We start from the raw sequence: 21,271 nt of genomic DNA, 5'->3' as shown, positions 1-21,271 counted from the left end.
GTAAATATGTCAGGTATAGTTCTTCACTGCACTCATATCAGTGTTATTTTCATTGACAAATAGTTTTGGTCAGCTATATTGTTTCACTGACTAACACGAGATGATAAATAAATTTAAAGCAGTTTATGATGACAAAAACTATGGTGTTTATTCCTCCAGAAGCTCCACTCTGCCTCCGGCTCTCTCCTCCAAAGCTCCCCGGAGCTCAGCAGCTATGTCAGGGTGCTTTTTAATAGCTGAACAGCAGCAAAGGACTACTAGTGCTGACTTTCTGACACTAAAGAACCACCGTAGGTTAGAAGTGACAGTTAAAAAAGGCAAACTGCCATCCTTTGTCAATTCAGAGAAATAACGGTGCCCAAAGTTTCCAAAACACAAAGAAGACATGGTCAAAAAGGAGCAAAACTTCATGTTAATGTTAATAGATGTTTCCTCCAGGAGTGTGAGTTTTGAAATTCTAGAAAAACATGTAAATAAAACATTGCAAATAAAGATTTTATTCAACTAAACCTCCTGTAGATTTAGTCAACTAAAATCTTATGATATTAAGTTGAATAAAACTAGACTAAAACAATTTAAAATTACATTTTGCTCTCAGAATTAACTCTAGCTCACATAATTGCAACGTGACACCAAAATGAACAAAATCAAATGTTTACAGTGTCACAAAAGCACAAACCCTGGTTTGGACTTTGTAAAAAAAAGAGTGTATGATGAAGAACCCCTCTCCTGTGTGCAGGTACGTGGTGATAGCCATGGAGGCTCTGGACCAGCTGCTGATGGCCTGTCACTCTCAGAGCATCAAACCCTTCGTGGAGAGTTTCCTGCACATGGTGGCCAAGCTGCTGGAGTCCAGAGAACCAGACCTGCAGGTCCTGGGAACCAACTCGGTAAGACAAACGTTTCAGTGACTGACTTTTTCATCTCTCAGGAGGTTTTTTTGGGTTTTCCCTTCATTAAAAGCTTGCAACATGCAACCTTCTTTTTTGATACCTGTACAGAAATGCACAGATAAGCTGGCAGTGCATTCAAACACACTCAGAAACAGTCGATGGCTCTTAGAGAGCAGATATGGTGGCATGAGAAGGACAACAAAAAGAGTGAAAAGAAAAGAAGGACAAGAAACGGAGGAAGCTGCAGAAGGAGTATTTTCTGAGCCATTCATATATAACATGTAAACTTATTAAAGCTAACAGAATCCCCTATAGACCAAGTATAAGTTAACATGGAAACCTTTAAATGGTGACAAAATAAATGTTCATATTATAAAAGCTTTACAAAATATTAATCAGGAATCAAAAATCAAAAAGTCAAAGTCAAAAATGTAATTCAGAACATCAATAAAAATACTTGTTAGTCAGATATTAATTTACTGGAGTGTTAAGTTAAAAAGCTTTACACATTTCATTGAACCTCCAGTCAGTCAGTAGAACAAGGTTTTTAGTTATTTTTTCCTTCACACCCAGTCAGTTGATAAAATAAATTAACACTTCATTAATTTTAATGGCCTCTGCAGACAGGCATGCAGTATATACGCATAAGAAAACTGATGAAATCTAAATTTTGTGTGGGGAAACTAAATGTGATAAATGAAATGAGCAAGTGAGATATACTGATGGGTGCTGCTCAACTCAACGAAAGAAATATAACAAAAGGATGGATCACAGAAGAGGAGCTAACTACTGGCTGAGGGTAACAACAAATAAAAATAGCCATAAAACAAAAATCATCAACCGCTGTTTTATACAAGTACAGCCCGCTAGCTCGACTTTGCATGGCTTCTTTTAAAAACAAAGCAGCATGGAGTCTCACATTTTCAAGGCGATTAGCTGGTGCAGGCTGATAATGACGACTGCTGCCACGCACCAAGCACAGCGAGGGCTCTGCCGGTCCACGTGGTGTCATGTGCACTTTCTATACTGTTCACGTCGTCCACGCCTCTCAAAACAGATCTGGGATATGTGCTGTAGGTACAAGTTTTTGACAGTACTATATCAAAGTGTTGATGAGGTAAACAGTTGTCTTACTGTAATAAATATGATCCCTCTCTTATTTTTGCCTGAAGGTTTATTTTACATTTCAAGTCTAATGATCTCCTCCTCCTGTAATGTGCAGCTGAAGTCTGTGCTGCTTTTCCATCATTCTGAAGTGTTACTGCTTTCTATTCAAATCATTTTGCTTTATATGTTTTTCCTGTTTATGAAAAAGTCATGTGCGGTCGAGTACCTTCCTCTAAAGTCGAGCATGTAAGCTACACAACAGCCTCTTATCTTGAATTTATTTACTCATTATTCTCAGAAAATGTCGAATAATTTTAGTTAAGATTCTGTCTTTGTGCTGCTTGTGGATTTAAAATGTTGCCTTGAAATGAGACTATCAATCCTTTGTGATTTCGCAGACTAACCCAAATTAGCATAAAGCTACACACACACACATACACACACTCAGGAAACAAACAGAACATAAGAGACATCACTCAGCTGCAGCCCAGAGGTTGATGTCTGTGGTTAAATAGGTAATTTAACTTTTACTCTGGCAGTGGAAATGGCCCTATATTCCATATCCTGTGAAAGACACTAATTATTATTAGCCTCTAAAAGCCGCCAGCAAATGTCAGCCCCATTTCTCCTTCCAAGTCTTCTGAAGGTGAACCCAAAGTTTTTTTTTCCCTCCTTATGCCTCCTATTCTGAGCCTGTCGTCCTTGCCATTGTTGGCGGTTCATCTGAGCAGGAAAAAGAGCCGAAGGTTTAGATGCGAAAGCCTTTGCATTATTTATGTGTGGTATTTAGACTCTGACAGAAGAGGAGAGCGAGTGCAGAGACAGGTAGGCGAGTTGGGAGGGGTTCGACAGTGGTACAGACCGCCTTTAGGTGAGAGTGAGAGCCGTGTTAATTAAATTTTCCTCAAGGCGCCGGCTACAAAGCCGAGATGCTTCGTTTAATGTCGGTGTTTGGTTTTACATGGTAGCTGAGGAAAAGGAAGCACTCGTGTTTGTTCTGTCGGGTAATTATCAGTTTAATTAGTTTGTTTGAGATGTCTGCAGAACAACACCAACGACGAGCTCACGACAAATTAAAGCAATTTTGTTAAAATGATGGTTTGAAACCGGCCAGCCGCTTACAGTGGAGCCTCAGCAGTGACTAATTAGTTACAAACATCACACATTCGGCTTTTTGTGGAAACTCGTCTGCAGAGCTGCTTACAAAGGGCTGAAGAATAGAATCAGCTTCATGTCCTCTATCACAAACATGACAAGCAGGTAAGAAAAAGATGTCAGTGGTCAGATAGAACCGCAGTACCACAAAGTCAGTGTTCTTGCTGCTTACTGATCGTCTGGGGATTTCTAAATGCAAAATAATTGCTTGAATGGCGGCAAGAATGGCTGCTAACAAACCTGCACTTACAGTTTTTCAAGGACATGCCTTACTGGACACAATGACCCCCCCGTTTCTCCTCAGTAGTACGCACACATCTACTGCATGTCACTGCCCCAATACGAAGACTTGTGCAATATTTTTTAAACTCTCTAATCATTTTCACCTGTTTTTAGCAATGAAAGCAACAAGACAGCCCTCAGTCTGTACTGAGCAAAACATTTAGTGACTGATGTGCGAGTCTAGAGGTCAGAGGTCACTGTGCAAAAAAGGATAACGCCAGCATCCAACTATCGTGCCACATTCTGTAATATTGGACACTTTCTGTCCACACCGTATCCCTTAAATAAATACTTCTGTCATGTAGTCAAACCATGCACCTTTCAGCCGTGTGCTTGAGATCAGACCGGAGATATAGCCACTCAAGTTGGTTGATGAGTGCTTGCTGCTGCATCTTCCTATTAAAAGAAAACACAGTTATTATACTGTGATATTTACTGGTAATAATGTGCAATATAACAAACAGCAAGTAGGCTGATGTTTTTTTACCTTGATGGTGTTCCCCTTCTAGCCAGATGTCACCTTATCGTGTTGATAAATCCTCATTTTAAATCCATGAATCATCCATTTCGCAGTTTTGCACAGCTCAGCATCGCTCACAGCCAGTTAGGACCTTTACATAGAAAACAATGCAATCAAACCGATTTTGTTGTTGATGCTTGCTCATGTTGCACAACCAGATATCAAACCTGCTTGATATCGTTTCACTGTCTGCAAGGCACCGGCTCTCTGATTGTGTTTTTGAGCAGTTTCTTTCAATTTTAAGGTCACAATTTTCATTTTTCCATCGCTAACCTGTAACAGATCATTGGTTTTATGGTCTGATCGCTGTCATTTGCATTTGTCTATATGGTATCAAGTGTGATATAATGGCCCATTGCTACGCTGTGTCATCTTTGGAGAGTTTTTCAGACAAAGATTTCAGTTATTGAAATTGAAAGCTAGTTTCAATCAATTTTCAGTTTAGTTTCACTCCCAGTTTGTGTGTGCTGAGTGCACACTGATTTGTCTCTGATCTGGAGGCTTTTGTCGGCGATCTCCAAAAGCTGCGAGTGCAAAATCATGACTTCCCACCTGTGGTTTTTATGGCCACAGGCTCCTACCTTTGACTTTTATCTTTTAACCAGACGTGACCTTGTTTTTGACACCGTTTTCTGTGTCAGTGCGATGTGCTGTTTGAATGGTTAAATGGTGACGCTGTGAGTTCCAGATTCATATCCAAAGTTAATTACTGGTTCCTTGGCTTGTATTCTACTTTTTTGGAGATGTCATTGAAATCTGTGTAGCAACCACTGAGATATTCTGCTGACTAACACATGACAAGATCTCCTCCAGGATGGAGGTGATAATAAATCATACAGCGTTGTTTCAGTCAATCTAAGAGCGACATATTCATGAGAAACGCGTACCATTTATCACCTGTAATGTAACTCCTTTCCCACATTCACCGGTTCTATTTTTACCCTTCCCAGCGTGTGTGTGTGACTTCAGTATAAATGTGTGTGTCTCTCCTGTCTGTGCTGCCAGGCACTGTTTCCAAATTTATCTGCCCGTTAACTTTGTCACAAGAAATTGGCAGACTGTGACGGCTACAAGTGTCTCTTCCTCCACTCTGTCTCAATAGAAGAGACACTCATCAGTCCACACTCAGACACATGAAGCCACTGAGTCAGACGCACGGGGGAGTTCATATGTCGGTTATTTATAGCCTCTGGAGCCAGATGTGCTGTACATACAGCCCAAAGTTCACCAACAAGATCTGTATTCCTATTTCTGTTCAATCTTCTTCCCTTTTTCTTCTTAGTTCCTTGATCAAATTTGTATACAATTTCTGGACAATAAAAAAGTTCTTGATCAGTGTTTTCTGAGTTCAAGTCGATACAAAATGGAAACAGGAATACTTTCATTTTCTTTTCTTTTCCCTAGTATGTGTCCAGTTTCACCATAAAGCAGTTAGATGGTCCTGAGATGGACTCTATCAGACAAAAGTCCTCTCTAATCTGAGCGAACTCTTCCAGTAATTCATCTCTCGTCCGTTAGATCCTCTGTTGCTTTCACTGTGGCCTTGGTTGTCCTTCCTCACTTGTGATTTCAGACAACAGTTACGGTTCACAGATGGCCACTGAAATGTTGGCTCCTCTTCTAACAGTGAGACCTTCATTAGTCCACAGTGAAGTCTTTGTTCTTTCTCTGTTTGAGACCTTTTGTGCTCAGACTCAAATCAGAAACTCTTTTTATTGCCTTAAGCCAGTGAACGTGTAGGAATTTATGACACAAGAGACTTAATTCAAAGACAGTGAAAACCGTGACAGTGACACACCACATTTCCCAGTTTTGTTTGCTTATAATTTTGAGCATCATTCTTAGAAGTAGTAGCTTGATAATCTCACCCCAAGGTCTACTCTCATGGCTTCTTCAAAGAATACAGCAGGATGAGCTTTTTCTGGGGCTTTTCTTGATTTCTTTGGAAATCCATCCATCCTCTGCTTATCCTGGGTTGTGTCATGGTGGCAGCAGATTAATATTTCAGACATCCCTTTCAACCACATCAGGATCCTGATGTGTTCCCAGGCCTGATGAGAAACCCCGGGGTCTTCTCTCAGTTGGAAACACCCTAAAAACTTTTAATGGAAGGTGCCAGGGAGGCATCTTAATCAGATGCCTGCACCAAGTCATCTGCCTCTTTTTGTCATGAATGAGCAGCAGTTCTACTCTGAACTCTCGTTGGATGTCTGAGCTCTGCTCATCTCTAAGGCTGAGCAGAAGAATTTCATTCTTTCTGTCACTACTCAAACCTCTTGACCGTAGGTGAGGGTTGGGACGTAGATCTGCTGGTGAAAGCTTTGTCATCCAGCTCAGCTCCCGCTTAACCACAGCAGTCAACACTAAAATTTAAACAACTTAATTTCTACTCAGAGTGCTTTAATTTTAACGTCAGAATTATATGAAGTTATTGTGATATGATCATTTGTTGTGATATGAGGTACACAGAAAGTCAATAACACATATTATTTCCAATCTGTAACATAAGACAAACACAGTATATCAATATGATGCTGTTTTTCCTCTGCATGGTACGGTTCGGCTCAACTCAACTCAGCTCGACGTGGTTTTGGTGCCAGGTACTGTTCTCAGTTTTGTTTTACACTGCAGCTGCTGCCCGCCACAGTGTAGATGGGATTCTTTAGTTGATCGTCATAGCGATGTTGCGGGAAACTGCTGTGACATCATCTTCAAAAGTGCCGCAATCACACAGGGACAATGTAGAATATCATTTCCTTTGAGACCAAACAGAGGAACGTCGCGACCACAGCGTTGTTTTGTGTACCATTTTCTAAAATCTTAGTCGAGTGAATTAAAGAAAAAAATAAATTGTGGTAGGTGCGCAGGATGCCCGTGTCAAGTGTGATTCTAATGCTGATTCTCTCTGACCAATCAGTGGTCTACAGTGTTTTCACTCCACAGTTTAGCATCAGCTCAGTTCGTCTGGAACCTCATCAAAGGTGATACTAAAAAAAAAAAAAGAAAGCACCAGATACCAGGCAGTACCCACAACTTTTGACAACACAACCCAAAAACAGCGAGTTAAGCTGACCTGTCCTCATTGGTCACAAAAATTTTCAAAACCGCCATCAATTTACAATTTACCAGTCCAATACTCGCTCTCCTTGTAGCTGTTTTTGATCTCCGCCAACTCCTGAGAAAAAACTCTGTCTCTTTAGCTGCTAAATGTTCTACTTTCTTCACTGGTGTGTCTCTAACTGTGTCTGCCTGCTGTTTGCTGCTGGGCAGGTAGCTTACAGTGGGTTTATCAGAGCTTGTTAGATGAAAACAAATTGGGCCGATAAAAACAGAATCTACAGATCATAAAACCAAAACAATGAGATATAATTTAATTTTCTATGGGATTATAACTAGAAGCACATTACGCTGAGTCATTTGATCCTTTTTTTAATATAAAAAATATTGATTAGTGCAGCTTTAATGACTGTACATGAAACTCCAGACAGTAAATATACATTAACCTTATCTTCCCTGTGTGCCTGGAGGCAGTCCAGTCGCAACTGCGGAGGAGATTTTTGATGATCGTTCAGCACAAACGAGACCTGAGGGGAAACAAAGTCCCAGTCTAACCGTTAACAGGCCAAGAAGGTCTTCGTCATCATTACCTGAGTCAGGACTCTGGGGGCAGCGGCCCGTTATGATTCTGTTTGCAACAGAAGACATCAACACTTTTCTGTGATAAACTGCAGATGCTGGGACTTATCTTCAGTTGCCTCCAAACTGCTGTTAACTTCCTGTGAATTTTCTCTTGACAAACTCACCCACTGTCGAGACGGGGGTGCAGCAGCGTCGCACATGGTGACGGGGCTTCACATAACACTTGTGGACCGCTTCATATGTGTGTACGCTGTTCTTCAATATTCTGCACTTGGTCCGAGGGGAAACTTATAAAATAGCTTCAGGCTACAGTATCCAACGTGTTGGCTTGAGTCAGCAAACTGTCTGCCTCCTCCCCCTCAAACTGTCAGTGCCAACAGGGCCAGGCCAGAAAAGCTCTTGATAGTTCATAAATCGCCAGTAAACGTCTCCGATAATTACATCTCATTTTTCCACATTGCATCTCGTTTCTTGTTGACATGTGTGGGAATAGGCTCAGCTTGTACACCGGAGACTGCGGCACCAATTGAGTTTAATTTGCAGAAACAAGCTGCTGTTTTAATTAAAAATGAAGAGAAATAAAACTTTCAGAATTAATTTTATTTAACTCAACAGCAATTTCAAATAACAGCAGAGTCTCTGAGGATTATGGACATGTCAAAAATATGAAAAATCGTGTCTTAAAACAACTGAGTCTGGTTTTGTTGCCAGAGGCTTTCAAGTTGCCCCTGAACATGTGACTATGAGGACTTTACGGTAGATTAAGGTCAAAGAAAGAAGGTCACGCCTGCACACTCATGTTTTGATCTGGTTTGGTTTTTCATCAGTCAGAACATCAGTGCAGACGTTAACTTTCTTCTTTGATGCTGTGAAGATTTAACTCACCGTCACTCAAGGGCTGCTTGTTTATTGGCCTGGAAAAAGGAAAACATGGTAAGGAAATTTTCCCACCAGGTAATAAACTCATGTTACAGAGTACACTGAAAATTTTGCAAGAAAAGATATATCAAATATCTGTAATGTTAGAGTGCTTATTTTGATCTTTAACTTTAAATCTTTAAATCTTCCCCTTATTTTTAGCTCCATCTTCTTTTCCCAGTATGGTCACTTCTGGCTCCAAAAACCAAAATGTGATGGCCACAGTGCCAAACTCTTCAAAACATGACCAGTGTTTCCCAGATACTCCAAATATTTTGACCAGAAATATCTAACCACACTCTGAAGCTGCAGACGTCTTACAAACACCATTCAAACCTATGGGAAAGCGTGTGACCTTTAAAAGAGGAGGGTGACTTTGGATAAACTTCATCTTTGATAACATAATTGGAAGAACTTCTGTCGTGTAATTGACTACCTTGTTTCCAACTTCTGAATGTTCTCCTGCTCTAAAAAGTGAGGGATAATGATCAGCTTATGTAAAACGGCTCACTGACGATGACTGCGTAAATGGATTTTACTCTTTGCCACTTCTTCTTCAATCCTACGCGTAGTAAAACCAGTCCATTTCACAGGACTTTTTAATGGAACATTTTTCAAGTAGAGCTCTTTAAAATCGCCCGAGGGAAGCAAAACAAATTGTGCTGGTGTTTGTATCGCGCTCTCATTTCCTCATTGTTGAGCTGCTTTGCTAACTGCTTTGCCATGAGGCATCAGTGAGGCATGAAGCCTGTCGCTTTTTGATTAGTCTTATTTACATGATGAAACCTCAGTGAACCAGAATTACCTCGTCTTCACTTAAAGCACTTATCCTCTCGATTTGAAAGGCTTCAGTCCTGTGTTCAATTAAAGTAAAATGGAAAACCCATGAAAGTGTTTTTCCTCCTTTTATGGGTTTAAATGCTGAAAATGATCGAGATACACACACCTACGACCCCAAAACTTAGCACTTAATGTTCAAAGCAAAACTAGACTTTATTTTGTTTATTTTATTTCTCTTTCACATTACTTGATGTATAATACATTCCTTTAATCTCCATGGAAGTTAAGTGTCATAAAAAATTGTAAGTGGACCGCTCACAAGTAAATTAATCATTCTTCATAAAATCTGTTTACTTTTTTATGAAAATTTTGGCCTTCAAAACTTTTCCGTTGGTCCAGGGCTTGTGCACCTCTAGTGGTCTGTGCCTGTATTGTTGGGAATTTATGGAACTTTTGAAGTTTGAAATATGTGTGTATGTTGATTTTCCTTTGTCAAAATCAGACAAGCATTGTAGAGGTGCACAAAACTGAGACAGTAAAATAATATCAGATCCATGAGTCTGAAGGCTTATCAGACACCAAAACACTGTACAGCTGTTTGTAATAGTAAACTAATTTATCTTTTGTTACACTGATTGTCAGGTTAAATCATGCTCATGTTATAAAGTATATGCCAGGATTGTACACTTGCATGTATTTGATCGATTGTTGTTGTCATCCAGATGGATTGTAGTCTCATTCAGATATTCAGTAGAGAGCTTCCAGGTTTGGTCGAAGGATTTACTGGAGTCTGTAACTGAAAATCTAATCTTTTCAGGTGTGATGTGATTTAGGATCTCCCTGAGCCAGCTATTGTGCGAGGGGTGAAGAGTGTGTCTCCTTTTAAGTAAAAGGATGTCTACTATTAAAGTTGTTAAGGCCAGAAAAAGCCATTTTGTCAATGAGAAATTGGATGCAGCAGGTGGTGGGACTCCAAATAGAGCAGTGAGAGGTTCAGATCTAAGGTTACTACAAAAACCTGTTCTAAGTGTCTGAAATATTTGATTCCAGAAACCTGTTAAATTTGGACAGGACCAGAACATGTGAGTATGGTAAACTGACAGCTGCTAGCTCCTATTGCAAATATCGCTGTGTAAATTTTAATCAGTCTTTGTATTTGTACTCTGAAAAGAGCTTTACACTGTCTGGCAAACTGAAAAAAGTTGCTCAAGAATGCTATTCCATCCTTGGTCATGTGTTGGCACACCAATTTTCTGCTCCCCGATTGGTTGTCAGATGATCAGAGTTATGGGAGCCAGCGGAGTGATGGAGGTGGAATTTTTCTGGACGGCAACCAAAGCAAGAAGATTTTATTCTTCTGCTTTAAAATGAAGAACCACGACTTGACTGCCTGCTTTGATTATTGTCCAGATGCATTGAACAAGCTAATTGAGTCATAGCTTTGTACAAGTGGAGTTACAAACGTGTAGCTTGGGATGCTATTAGAAGTCCTTTATGCATGTCGGCATGATGCAATGGGTCCACAGCTAACATGCTCACAAATACAATGCTAAAATGCTAATGTTTAGCTGGTATAATACAGTGTTTACCATACTCAGCATCTTAATTTGTTGTGTTAGTATGATAGCACTTGCCATTTGGACTAAATTGGTACAAATGTCACGTTCCCCTCGGGAAAAAATGGTAATTTCAATCTACCCAGTAGTTGTTGAGACGTTTCACTGCTGACCAAAGTTGTAGAACTAGTAGGGTTGGGTGATGTCCACCAAACTGGCATATGATGTTCATATGATGTTCAAAGTGAAACATCAAGATGGACGATGATTTCGTTTATTGTTTTTATATACTTTCTTTGCATACTTTATTTCTATTTACTTCTTTCTGTGTAGCCTAATTACAATTTGGGCAGCACTTTATTAAGGTGCTGTTATACTAAAACCATGCTTCGTTTCTGCACTCCTTAAAATACATATTCATTAATTCTAATGCCCTCACAGTGTTACTATGGAAGAGGGCTCAGTGGTCAGTGACAGGCATCACGACGTAGGAACAACAGACCAAGTAACCAACCAAGTGTCATCGCCATGGAAACTGGCACGGCAAAAAAATATGGACTGTTTCATCTTGAATATCTGTAATTTTTGTGTTAGGTTTATTTTTGCATGGATGTCATCATGTCTGTGTTGTTTTATGACCAAAAAAATCCATTTAGAGGCCTGCACATGATGCCCACGCTCAAGTAATCACCAGAGTTCCCCTTCAGCACATCATAAACACAAACCAGTAATTAATCTCGTCTATATATGTCTGACGCTTGGCTTTAACACCTAACACATTCAGGAAGCTGAGGGGAAGCCGCTCTTGTGTGTGCCAGCTGACGGCGTACCTCCTTTCATCTGAGCCATTACCCCCAGGAAAGGTTAGGCACAAAATGGGAGGAAATTACCAGGTAGAGCGGCGGGGCTTTGGTCACCAGTGCCGAACTGTACAGAGGCAATTTGTTGCAGTGGACAATGATAGGGTAGCGAGAAGCGCTACTCGAGCGCAGCTGACTGTGAGGAGAGAGAGGAGGCCTCTCCAGAGGACACTCTACGGTTGTTTGGAGGGAGGAAATTATAGGCTGGACAAAAGGGGGTGGCTCTCTAATGGTTATTATCATCATCACCATCGCTTCCAGTTCATTCCCACGTGAAGATATGGCAGCATTTTTACTCCCAGTCACTGGAAATGTTCTACATGTCATTGTGTTCTTGCTACCGCTGTGGACCTCGAGTAAAGGGTGTGTGTCTGTTTTTGTCTGTCATTGTTGAGAAGTGAAAACTCACGAAAGTAGTGGTTACACGTGGTTACACTGCCATTCTGATTTGAGGTAGTTGAACATCAGTGCAGGTTGTTGGAGGTGGACTGAGGACAGGTTTCATTTCTGAAACCAACTTTGGATCTCGGAGCGCCTTTCAGATCTGGAATTCCACAGAAAAAATTAATTTAACTAAAGGGTTTCAGATGATTTTATTTTTATTAAATCCTCACCTAATTTGTCAACGCTAAGTACAGAGACAACAGAAGTCAATTAGAAGTCAGTCTATGTAATGACATACTATATAATGTATAATGAGTTAGTATCTCAAAATAATGAGACTTTATTAAGAAAATCATTGAATAATAATGATAAAGTTTCTCATCATTTTAAGACAATAAATCATTTTCAGATGTCATTATTTTAAGATGCTAACTCTTTGTCTGAGTTTGACCCACAAAACTTTTCCTCTCTTATCTTAAACACCTCACCTGAGCGATTGTGGCTGCTGTAACGTGATGCGTTACCTTCTGTTTTCTTCACTTTGCACAAAGTGTATCTGTATAAGCAATATTAGCTACAAGACTGTAAAACTGCAAACTTGGTGAGCAAAATATTGTTTACACTAAACAATGAATAGAAATTTTAGTTAACATAAACATTTATTATTTGCACACTTAAATCATGGCAGCCCTCGACCGTTAATCATCATCGTCGTCGTCATCCATCTGATCTTTATGTTCTCAAAGGCTCTTAGACAAATGACACTAATGAACATTTCCTTCATCTTCCTGTCCTCTCTCTAGTTTGTGAAGTTTGCCAACATTGAGGAGGACACGCCGTCCTACCACCGCCGCTACGACTTCTTTGTGTCCCAGTTCAGCGCCATGTGCCATTCTACTCATGAAGATCCTGAGACCAGAACCAGGTAAGAAGATAGAGACATACAGTATATTTCTGCTTCTTTATATTCATGTTTGTTGGTGTTTTATCATATTTTCATGACAGCAGTCCATGTGGGATCCCTCGGGGTTCAGTTTCTGGTCCCCTACTGTTCTTTGCACACATGCTGCCACGGAGAAAACATGTTTCCACTGCTGCTGCAAATTTATATCATTTTAAAATCCAGCAGAACACAATGATTACATATCTTCAAATGTTAGATGGCAGATAACTTGTTGTAAGCTTATGAAATCTGAAGTTTTAATATTTAAACCTCCATCTTCAATAGTACTTGTATCTGTGCAGCAAAATCAAACTTTTCCAACTCATTAACAGTTTATTATTAGACAGTTTCTGCCCTGATTCCAAAGGAAGTTGTTTTCTTACATGAACCTGTGTGTCATTGTATCATACAGTTTGGGTATTTCTTGTGTCCAATAACACAGAATTAGATTAGATTAGATTAGCCTTTTTTTGTCTCCCTTGGGAGAAATTTTACTTGGACATTCAAGAGACCACATAACAACACGTGTACAATCAAACTACAATTCACATCTAGTATCACCTCCAGCTCCATACACCCAAAAAAAAGTGTGCACCCAGGAGTTTTGCATGATGCACCAAATCCAAGATTTCCCCTCCTCTCACACCTGGACAGATCATAGTCTGTATAATAAATGGTGGACAGAGCTGCTGGATCTATAAAGTGAGACCAGTGCTGAAGTGGCTTAAAGATGCATCGTTTCCAGTAGTCAGCAGGGGGTGACTCTACTGGAGTACGATTGTATTTACTCCTTTGGCGAAATGATCCTAATTCTCACTCATTACCTCATTAAACAATTTCCAAAAGAGTTTATAGTCTTAATCAGTAGTTTGAAGTCAAGTCTTATTTAACACAGTATGATGTTCATTTTGAAAGTGTGGGTCCCATTTAGAGTAAACTAGATGATAAAGTAGGGTAAGTTTAGGGCGTGGCTAACTTGTGACTGACAAGTCATTCTCAGTGAATCCATCCAAGCTCAAGAAACTTAGATCCATCTGTTAAACTAGTCTGTGCTGATCAAATAATGATCAATATTCTTTTACTAGATTGCCTATTTCTTGCCAGAAGCATATTTTGGTGTTTAGCTGCAGTAGAAGAAAGTTTGGGACCAGGCAGGCTGACATTTTTTTTTTTCTGGTGAACGGACGAGCCAAATGAAGCACCCACCAGCTCCATGCTGCCGCAGAATTATGGTCACTTCTGGCTCCAAAGCCGTGGCCATGACGTCAAATTCAAGGCTTCAAAGCGGTTGTCCACAAACCAGTGAGTGACGTCGCTGTGGGTTTACACTTTGGACAGATGGACTGCTAAGCGGGGACGTTTATTCTTGACTTTGAAAACGGCGGTTTGACCAGATTTTTCCTGCCTTCTTTTTTGGTAAAGTTAGACGTCAGTTTGGACTTGGACTGCTTACTTGCACTGAATTCCTCTTTATTTTAAAACCATCTGTATTTAAATACTTAGTTCGTCTGCCTGATGGAAACACTTGATGACGATGTTGGACACGACTAAAGTTTGATCAAGTGTTGAATCTCATTGGATTCCAGTACTTAGAAAATCCCTCCCGTTCCAAACCTGATGAAATATTGATTAGTGATTAAATCCAGAGAGAGGCTGCATCACTCATAAAGAAGTATGAGTGAAGGCAGTTTGCCCGACGGTTAATTCTTCCATTATCTTCTTTGTAAAAACAAAACTAATTTAAATATGTTACAGAAGTGAGGTAGTCCGTGATACAATGACATATTGTTTAATTTCACTCTTTAGCTTCAGAGAGCAGTTGTTAGCGCCGATCACATTCATGCAGAAACAGCTGATTGATCATTTACACAACAAATAGTTTCTCTGATTAGTTCTCTTCATGTGGTGAAATTTAGCTTGACTTGGAGAAATCAGCTACTTCAGTTGTCTTTGGATAGAACGAAAACCTTCAGGCACATCACTCAGCATTGATTTTGACTTGTGAAGCTCTCCAATGTCGCATCTTCTTTTGGATTATTATGAAAACATTTTACCATCTGCATCCATCTTTCCACCTTTGAGCGACAGCCTCCTCTTTGAATGATGGATTGAACCAGTAGCACATCCAGCTTGGAGGAGTGTCTGTAACACAATCTCCACCCGTGCAGGTCTCGTCCCACTTGAATCCAGTGAATACAGAATTAAAAATATCTCCTCTTGATCCATATTTCATGGCCTTCACCTCCCAGTGAGACCACATGGCTCACTAACACCGCCACAGGAGCCCCCTGCTGCGCTCGCCGGATCGAAATACAATCATTTCAAAGAAACACTGATGATGAAATGAAGAGAATAGCTTTGCTTCAGTGATGTGAAAATTTGAAGTGATTTACAGAGAAACCTTCCTGTAATGTCCTATTGTGTAATCAAGCAAAAGGGAAATTATTATTCCTATTAATGAATATTGAACACACCAAGTAAATAAGTGAGACCAGAGAGAGTATCAACACCACCAAAACAAAATCCAAAACCTAACACCAGAAAACCTGCTAGAATCTAACAAAAAAGCTGGTGTGGAGTAAATCATCTTATACATAATGTTATAAAATGTTTTATTTCATGACTACATTATGATGACGATGTAAATGAGATAAATATTGACAACAGAAATTAAGATGGAATCTCTGTCTTTTTGCCCTGAGGAATAAAGACAATAAGACATAGCTGTCTCTGTTTGGGTGGACAGCCTAATTACAGTACAGGAATTAGGAATATCAGTGCACTAATAAATCTAAATGTAAATACTTTTCTGGATCTAATGTTCTTCTCCGTACCTTATGTGACCAAATTTGCCACAAACGGCACACTGTTCCTTGTGAGAGTCCTGGCTCACTCAGATTGGCGTACATGGACGTCACACACGCTCCGCTACACCGCTGATTTGTTATAATGAGAGATGTTAGAAACATCTGTCGGCATAACAGAGAACAATTCACCAAATTTGAATGAACTCCTCTCTAAAACGTTTTCAACAAAAACTTAACAATACAGCTTAACATTAAGAAATTGCTCATTGCAGGACTGATGTATTAGGACAGCAATTAATCCTCCGACCAGTTTCTTTAGGCAGATCATTACTTGTGGTGGGAATGGGAAATTTTGAAAGATCTGTATTTAAAAGCCAAATAATAACAGCAACAGAGTAATAGAGTGGGTGACTTTTGAAAAGGACCTTAATTAAAGTGAAAAAAAAAAAGTCACCCTTATGCAAAACAGGCTCATTTGTGCAAAATACGAGTTTCCCCACATTATTCATCTGGTATGCGGAGCAATTTCACATCAGCAGTTTGCACTTGTGTTTTTAATAAGGGAAGAATTAACCGGTTTAGGGAGCCAGACGTCAGGCAAACACAATTTTTATTGTTTTGAAGACAGAGAAACTCTCCCTGCCTGCCAGCAGCATTGTTCAGCTGGTAAAAATAGCTCAGCGACGGCGGTGGCGGTGAGACTCGGGTGAGGCTGTGACACTGCACAGTACTTTACAAGATGCCTGCTCCCACCGAGACGCCCACCCCCCTGACTCTGATACAGACCAGCAGTGTATTGAAACAGTACCTGAAGAATCCTCTCCCTCATTCGTTGTAAAAATAACTTCCCTCCTCCAGTATTGCTGCAGTGATTTGCAAAAAGATCAGTGCGGCAGCTGAGACCTGTGTTTCTGCAGAGGTGTGTGAGCATCTTTGTGCATAGAAATGCTCTTTAATCTCCATTTGTATGTATGAGCGAGGGTGCACATGCTGGGATTATTTTCGAGTTGGCTTGATACCTCGCTGCCACTGCGCTGTAAACAGTGTGACTTCTCGCTTTGCTTTTTTTCCTCTGTATTTCATTATTCTATTCAGCAGCATCTCGCTGTAGGTGGAGAGGAATTCCCAAATAGAATTTCTCTGGTGGTTATTGGATTAGGCCTAAGGCGAGGTCACCCGCCCTGTTTTTCATATTATTGCTCATACTGTTGTTTATGTGGGAAACAGAGAGGAGAGACAGAAATAGTAAATGGTGAAGTCAGACATGCTGGGCTCTGATTGGTCCTGAGACCCATCCTGCTCTGCAGACTCTTTCGAGGCTTTTCTGTCTGGAGGGTGGAAGCTCATGTGTTTGTGTGTGTTAGAGCTGGAAATATACTGAAACCAAGTGTTATTAAGTTGAGTTCTTTTCTCCTCAGTAATCAGATAAAAGCTGAAGTTGAGAGAGACACGGTCGACCCTAAAGCATTAGAAATATGAGAAACTTTCAGACTACATTGAGTCATAAAATAGATCCACAGGCAGAAGGGAAGAGGTTCATTATTCTTAAACCGAGTTTCTAGTTATTCTTTCAAACATTAACAGCATGGCTCAAGAAATAGCAGTGTCAGCTGGTAGTTTATTTCATGTGGTGGTCCAACAAATAGTCCAGACAGAAATATCTGAATCAGAAAAGCAGAATCAACAAAATGTAAAAGTTCCTTGTATAAAATTTAGGTTCGGTCAAATAAAACTGTTGTGGTTTGAAGGTTCAAAGATGTCAAAAGAAGACGGGGCACAAGCAAATGTGCTCAGCTTTGAAGCCGATTTGACATGATGACCAAACCGTGGATCATCATGTGATGCTGAGACTTTCTCTCCTTAGACTTTAATTGTGAAAGAAGTGGCATCACAACCTCCATGAAATGACCAATTTGATTTGGTCCGATAACATTAGGCAAGTCCAGAAGAGCTACACGATTAAATCAGAGCCCCACCTCCTAACCTTTTATCCAGATCTTCAAGATTCAAATTGTTAATTTGTCTTTTTCACATACGGAGTCTATGGGGACGTCCAAGTTGCTAACACAGACATACAGAAATATAGAAATATAAAACTAGAAAAGCAAACATGTAAAAAAAAATAAAAGCTAACAAGTCATCTTGCACTCAGGAAGAAGTGTGATTACGAACAGAAACAGAACTATGAGGAATTTGCCTGCTGGCATTTTAAAGTGCTGTGTGGACACCAGTATGTAGACACAGTGTCCAGTGTGGAGCAGAGAAAAGCAGTGGGCAGAGTTCATAAGAATCAGTGCTACAGTCTGTGTAGCACAACACCTATTCTGAAATAAATAATACTATACAAATAAATTATTAATCTATAAGAATACAAGCAGTGTAAATAGGAATATTTATTAAAAAATCTTATTATACATTCATGGAAACATGTCCCAGTCTCACAGGTCAGGTACACCAATTCAAACCAGCTTCTTAAATACTTACAGACAGTATAACGTCACTCTAGATCATAAAAATACAGCATTTCAACATTACCAGTGTTGTCAACATGCTTTAGAGGACAGTCACATTTACACGAGTGCAGGAGATCTTCTTTTAAAGAAAGAGGAGAGTCTCCGTCTTTGTGTTTTTTCTTTTCTTATGTATGACTGCATGAATGATTGAAGTTGAACCTGCATGGACTAACACCTCACCATGAATTCATATCAATTAGAACCAGTCCTGCTTAAAAATACTGAAAAATAGAGAAACAACCTTTATAATCGGGCTTTTGTTGTTTACAACAAGTACAAATGCCATCCAAATGATATGTCTGTGTGTTCTTGTATTTGAGAGTTTTTCTGATATTTTCCTTGTCAGGATCCGAGTGGCCGGGATTAAAGGTCTGCAGGGCGTGGTGAGGAAGACGGTGAACGACGAGCTGCAGGCCATCATCTGGGAGCCTCAGCACATGGACAAACTGATCCCGTCCATGCTGTTCAACATGCAGGACAGCGATGACCTGGACAGGTACAGCACACACACACACACACCCCCTCACAAAACACAAATATGCACACAAATACTAACACACACAGAGTTCAGTTTGGGACGGCCGCAACCAAAGTCTTTCTGTTAGTTTTATTTTTACTGTGACTCATTCTTCTCCTCCGCTGATTTCCGAAGATGGAGTGAAGGCAAATATTAGAGTTATTCTAGTTTGGAGGTGACCTTATTAATGGGCCAAAACTCATCACACAAAAATTCCCAGTCAATAAATTATACATGCTGTGCTGGTGTGTTTCTCGCTAGAGGCAATTAGACAAGTAAACTACTTCTCCTGCAACACCAAACTTTTCTACACCTCCGAGAAAAGATCATGATCAAATTTTCACACCTCAGTCTTTCCTTCCTTGTGTGTGCGTGTGTGCGTGCGTGCGTGCGTGCGTGCATGTGTGCGTGCATGCATGCGTGTGTGTGTGTTGGGGGGTTAATCCATCCAGACTCTCCTCTTCTGTACAGTAACAGATCTCAGATCTGTCTGCTGCTGGTCGCTCTGCTCTCTGATCCTCAGGCTGAATTTAAGCCTCAACATCCAGTTTGAGAATCAGTGTCACTGAGTCCTGTAAACCTCCAGAATCCCCCGTAAACACACACACACACACACACACACACACACACACACAAACACACACACACACACACACACACACACACACACACACACACACACACACACATCATGAAACATCCCTGTGAGCCTCGGCTCTATTAGAGATCACATCTCACTTTTCTACTCAGCTTTTTGCTGCTTTAATGAAGCTCAGTGTTTCTCACCCTGCCACAGAGAGCTGGTAATAAGGACAGAATCCCTCTCCAAAGAGAAACGTACTGCCTTGATACTCTCAAGATTTAATTTTCTTCTTTCTTATGAAGTGAATATAATTTGTAGGGATGTAACAATTCCAAAAACTCGAGGTACAATAGTATGATGATTAAAAAGTCCATGAAACAATATTTGTTGTGATATTAAAAAAAATCTCTTTTGGATCATAAAAGCATTTTTTGCTCTGATAAAATTTGTTTTTCCTTTCAACTAAAAGTGCCTCTGCCTTATATAATGAATAAAACAAAATAAAATATAAGTAGCTTGCCGTGATGTGCATGTCATGAATTGTCCTTGGAAATTAATATTCAAATTATGTATGTACAATTGCGAAACAAACATAGTGCAACAGTCAGTAGCAGCCCTTTTATAAGATAAAATAAAGATAATAGAGGACGATAACAAAAACTCAGGGTATGATAATACCACAATAAAAAGTCCAGCTTGTATAAAATTAGCTTTTCCTTTCAACTTAAAGCACTTCTACTTTCCCTCTTTAATAAAATAAAATAAGATAAATAAAAGTTGCCAGCCATGGCGTGAATTGTCTTTGGAAATGAATGTTTGAATTATGTACATACGGTTACAAAACAAATACAGTGCAGCAGTCCTTCCATTATTATTCCATTATTGCATCTCTAATCATTTGTGTTGTGTTTCTTCGGTTTTTCATATTTTATTTTTTTTTATGTAATGTTTTTAAATCCCTCTTTAGAGCATAAAAGCAAACTTCTTTTTCCTTTTTCTTGTAAGAATAACAAAGTGGCATGAAGAACATATAGTTGCAGAGCTGACAAATCAAATGTTGATGCATTAAGTGAAAAATGTACAAAAATATGTGGATTGTGGCAAAACTCTTAATCTTTTTTCTTTGTGCAGTATCTAACAAGATGGGAAAGAAAGTGAAGCCGACTTTACTGTTCTGTCCTTGAGTTTCACCTGATCATAACTCTGTTAGTTTGAAAAAAAGCTCTACAGCTTTTATTTTCCCTCCCAAACATTTTTCTTATCATATCTGAGCAGTGTTGTGGGGACAGCGGGAGATTTATTGCTCATGCGGTCTGCTGTCTCGGCTTTGTTTCGTTTCACCTCCTTACTGTCACTCTGGGTAAAGAAATGTGGAGAGTTTAGGAACTGAAGCGACTGCAGCGACGGAGTCCAGGAGGTATGCAAGGTTAATGCAGCAAACTGTAACATTTGAAGACATTTTAGGACACAGTTTTGATGTCAGGACAATGCTCAGCCAACATTTACATTACATTTAAAAAAAAAAAAATAAAGCTCACTTCAGCTGGGAGTTTGCAGCAGGGAGACAAGTGATTCTGGAGGCGACGTGTGTGATTTTGAGTCATTTGTTTCTGTTGTTTAAAGGTGAGCAAAGAGAAGTATCATGTGGAACAGTAGAGGAGGATCGGTTCTATGAACTATTCTCCTGTACAGGAGGAACAGAAGGTGTGGTGTGAGTGAAAGTGAGCTAGATAGTTTGTGTGAGCTGCACCAAAAGAAATGGTTTTGAAAAACTCAAAAGCATTGTTTCTTTCCAAAAGTCATGTCCCGGTTAC

The 21,271-nt window shown here is 39.8% G+C and overlaps 1 protein-coding gene across 1 annotated transcript in view; it reads left to right on the top strand.

The window, feature by feature from the left end:
- Nucleotides 1–21,271, top strand: part of efr3a (EFR3 homolog A (S. cerevisiae)) — a 152,308-nt gene that overhangs the window by 60,747 nt on the left and 70,290 nt on the right. Inside the window, exons 5-7 of the mRNA XM_084732830.1 lie at nucleotides 740–890; nucleotides 12,898–13,019; nucleotides 18,704–18,853. Coding sequence (XP_084588956.1) covers nucleotides 740–890; nucleotides 12,898–13,019; nucleotides 18,704–18,853 — 423 coding nt within the window. The remainder of the gene's footprint in view (nucleotides 1–739; nucleotides 891–12,897; nucleotides 13,020–18,703; nucleotides 18,854–21,271) is intronic.

The sequence above is a fragment of the Lutjanus erythropterus genome, chromosome 12 (genome assembly GCF_056507025.1).
Source record: "Lutjanus erythropterus isolate fLutEry1 chromosome 12, fLutEry1.hap2, whole genome shotgun sequence".
Lineage (NCBI taxonomy): Eukaryota > Metazoa > Chordata > Actinopteri > Lutjaniformes > Lutjanidae > Lutjanus > Lutjanus erythropterus.
Note: the sequence above shows the minus strand (reverse complement) of the source record. Positions and strands in the feature narration are given on the sequence as shown.